This window comes from Egretta garzetta, unplaced genomic scaffold (genome assembly GCF_000687185.1).
Source record: "Egretta garzetta isolate BGI_Z169 unplaced genomic scaffold, ASM68718v1 scaffold51, whole genome shotgun sequence".
NCBI classification, from domain to species: Eukaryota; Metazoa; Chordata; class Aves; order Pelecaniformes; family Ardeidae; genus Egretta; species Egretta garzetta.
This window is the reverse complement of record NW_009258549.1, coordinates 2,618,019-2,621,258: the sequence shown is the minus strand read 5'-3', so window position 1 is coordinate 2,621,258 and position 3,240 is coordinate 2,618,019. Positions and strand designations below refer to the sequence as shown.

The following is a 3,240-nucleotide window of genomic DNA, read 5'->3' as shown; positions in this document are numbered from 1 at the left end:
TCTTTCCCCACTGAGCCTTTGAATCCTCCCTAATGAAGCCCTCCAGGCGCAAGCGTAATACACAGCACTGGCAACCAAGTCAGCCCTTTTCCACCTGGGAAGGGAGGTGGATAGCATACATGAAAGAGAGCCAGGGGCAAGGGGCTGATCAAGCACTCCCATGAAAACCAAGCTTGTTCCTTCTTGTCTGAATACCTGGCACTTGCAGCAGCTGGCTGCAAGCAGATGACTTTGGTGAGAAATTCTGCTCTGGGTGTCCAGCTGACTGGGATTTCCTTTGAAATGTAGAGCAGAAGCGTGAGGACAAAGGGGCTCCAGAGAGAAAGGGTATGATGAAATGAAAAGGTGGCAAGTTTGGACAAGGGGAGAAGGAAGTTTGTTTTGGTTTTATCTCCATCAAGCCACAGAAAACGCTGCCACGGGATGTTCCTGACCAAACAGCGCCCATGAATCAGCAAGGGAAAAAAAAAAAAAAAAAAAAAAAAAAAAAGACAAGAAAAGCATAAGGAAGCAAAACACTCAGGATAAAATTCCAGGGATCTCACTGCTCGCTCTGAAGGGCCATGAGCTGCCAAGGCAGACACAGCACCTCTCCTATTCCTGGCACCTCTCCTATTCCTGGCCCATGAGCAATGCTGCACCAGCACCCCAAAGCTCCTGCTTTTGCCCCAGCTGCAGATGGGGAGCTTGATGGGCCCCAGCCCAGCTCCCCTCCTGCGACGATGTTTCTATGACACATCCCCAGCTGGCTTAGGCAGGAACTGCTTATACAGGTAAATGAGGCCTCCCATATATTCCCAGGGGCTCAGTATTTCTGTCCTCAGATGCCAGCTGCCCACTTGCCAGCTCTTGTCCTGTGGCCCACAAGAGAGATCTCATCCCTTCATGATCAGAGCAGGGAAAGCAAAGTGAAATGACTTCACAGGTGCTGCAGGTAAGAACCTGCACCCAGGGATTAACCACAGAGCTGCTGATTTCTAATCCCTCTTTCCTCAGTTTGGTAACAGTCTGCAGTTCTCCACATGCTCCCCTAAGAGCTCAGCACCATCCCAGGCAGCGTGGGAGCCTGTATAATCAGTTGAGGACATGGAGTGTAGGTGGAAGGAGGTCTGTAGGATGATGTCCTGGCTTAGACCTCATGGGAAGGTGGTGTTGGGGGTTCTGGGTAGGCAGGCGGCAAAGAGGCAGAGCATCCTGGTTTACAGAAGTGGGAGAAGCACAAGGGGTTCGGATCCCAAGTCAGTGAAGCAGGAGAGAGCGGGGGAGACAGGGAGTAGGGGAGACAAACGGCACAGGGGTGGACACAAGGGGCTAGTCAGACCTCTGGCACAGGGGGCTATCAGGCAAATGGGCCTTCTTCAGTATCATTTCAGGCACTGCTGTTGATGCCCCTTGCTGCCCAAGGACATGGACACACACAAAGATGGGGTGCAGCTGGCCACAGACCTCCAGTTTGCCAAGGAGAGCGGCCGCCCCACCAGGCCTGGCCATGACATACCTAAAGCACTGGCGGTGGTAGAGCTTGCCCTCGGCCAGGTAGCGCTGGACCAGGTGGACGTGCTGCTGGCAGGCTGTGCAGGTACTGCTGAGTGTGGTGCGTTGGGACCGCTCCAAAGAGTCCGAGGAGGCATCATCCTGAAACACAACGCAGGGGGAGGTCAGGGTGGTGGCCATGAGCTGCCCCCCAGCCCACAGCTCCTCCAGAGCAGCTGCTCCCTGCGCAAGGCCCCTTGCTGAGTGCTTGTGGAACAGCTCAGGGGCTGAGCTCAGGGGCTGACACCACACAGAACAGCTGCCCCCGAGTCCAGGCACAGGCAGGCTGCCTCTTCCCAAATTAGAAGAGGCCACTCCAAAAGGTGCCTTGCCCCTATCTAGGGCTGAAGGGCTGTGGAAGGGACTAATCTAAACAAAGGCAGCAGGGACCTGCAAGAGGAAACCCCTCTCTTCAGAAAATGTGCCATCCCAGACATCTCTAAAACCTGAAATAGAGAGCCAAGAAGAAAAAGGCATCTTTTCCACTCTTCTAATCCCACGTTCCTCCTCTTTCCTCATCTACAGGGTTATCCTCCCATAGGAAAGAGGGTGCTCGTGCCCTGCGTGGCTCAAGAAACCATCCAGCACCAATCCACCCAGCCTCTTGCCTGCCATGGACAAATTTCAGCCCACAGACTCCTAAAGAGAAATCACTCTCTTAGCTGGGTCCCCCAAGGAACCAAAATCCCAAACACCTCTCCCACACCAAAATACACAGGTAGCCCCCTGTCCGCTGCGATGGGCTCCCTCCCATCTCTTCACCCAGAGCGTGGGGAGCACCACTGCCTCAGGCTGGCTTTGAATCAAGAAATTAGGTACCTGTGGAGCTGGGGGACTCTCAACAACAGCCACAGGCTTCTTGTGGGACAGCAGAGGAGGCGAGGAGGCAGTGGCTGGGCACTTCATAGGCGGAGGGACTCTGGCTGGAAGCAGAAGGCAAGGAGGGAGGATCAGGGACAGAGAGGAATGGTGACTCACACCACCCATGTGGGGGAAGGGGAGGGGAAAAAAAATAAAATTATCTAGCCTTGTGACATAGGACGGGACTTGCCGCTCCCGACACTTTAGTGCCTATTTTAGGTGGAAGAGACAAACACGATCTAATAATGGGTCAGCTGCACAGCTACCAGAGAGCCTGGCCCTGCTGTGGATCTTCTTCTGTGGCCCAGGGGTACCAGCCTCTCACTGTGACTTGATTTACTCATCAAATGCTACTTGGCTTCCTTGTAACCAACTCCCTAAGCAACACTTAAAGCCAAGAGCACCCTGGGTAGCTGCTGATGTATGGTTGTGACCCACTGGGTCCCATAGCTTCTGGGCTGTCAGCAGGTCTGTGAAGCATTCCTTGCCTGTCAGGGCTGGCACTCACACACCAGTCCCCAGCGGGAGTCCTCAGCTGGGAGGCTAGCATCCCTGGAGAAGTACATGCACGTGAAAGAGATTTATCTGACGTTGTGGCTATGGAGCAGAGGAGACCTGGAACCCTGTCTCCACCCAGGTGGGATGCCCTGGAAGAGCCGTCTCAGAGCAGCACTCAGATCAGGTTGCAGTGCAACAGCAGATGAGCTGATCTGAGACACTCCACCCTGGCTCCCCTCCCTTGGGTCCTCCAGTCGCTTTACGCTTACCGATGTGATAAAAATTAGCTGCGGTAGGCGGGTTGCCTATCTAGCCTTCTCCCATTTGAGTGGGTTAAAGCAGATCACA

At 54.2% G+C, this 3,240-nt stretch overlaps 1 protein-coding gene across 1 annotated transcript in view; it reads right to left on the bottom strand.

The window, feature by feature from the left end:
• Positions 1-3,240, bottom strand: part of MICALL1 (MICAL like 1) — a gene marked incomplete at its 5' end in the record, with an annotated part of 24,847 nt that overhangs the window by 18,799 nt on the left and 2,808 nt on the right. The window contains 2 exons of the mRNA XM_035903183.1: positions 1,499-1,635; positions 2,353-2,456. Of these exons, the coding sequence (XP_035759076.1) occupies positions 1,499-1,635; positions 2,353-2,456 (241 nt within the window). The remainder of the gene's footprint in view (positions 1-1,498; positions 1,636-2,352; positions 2,457-3,240) is intronic.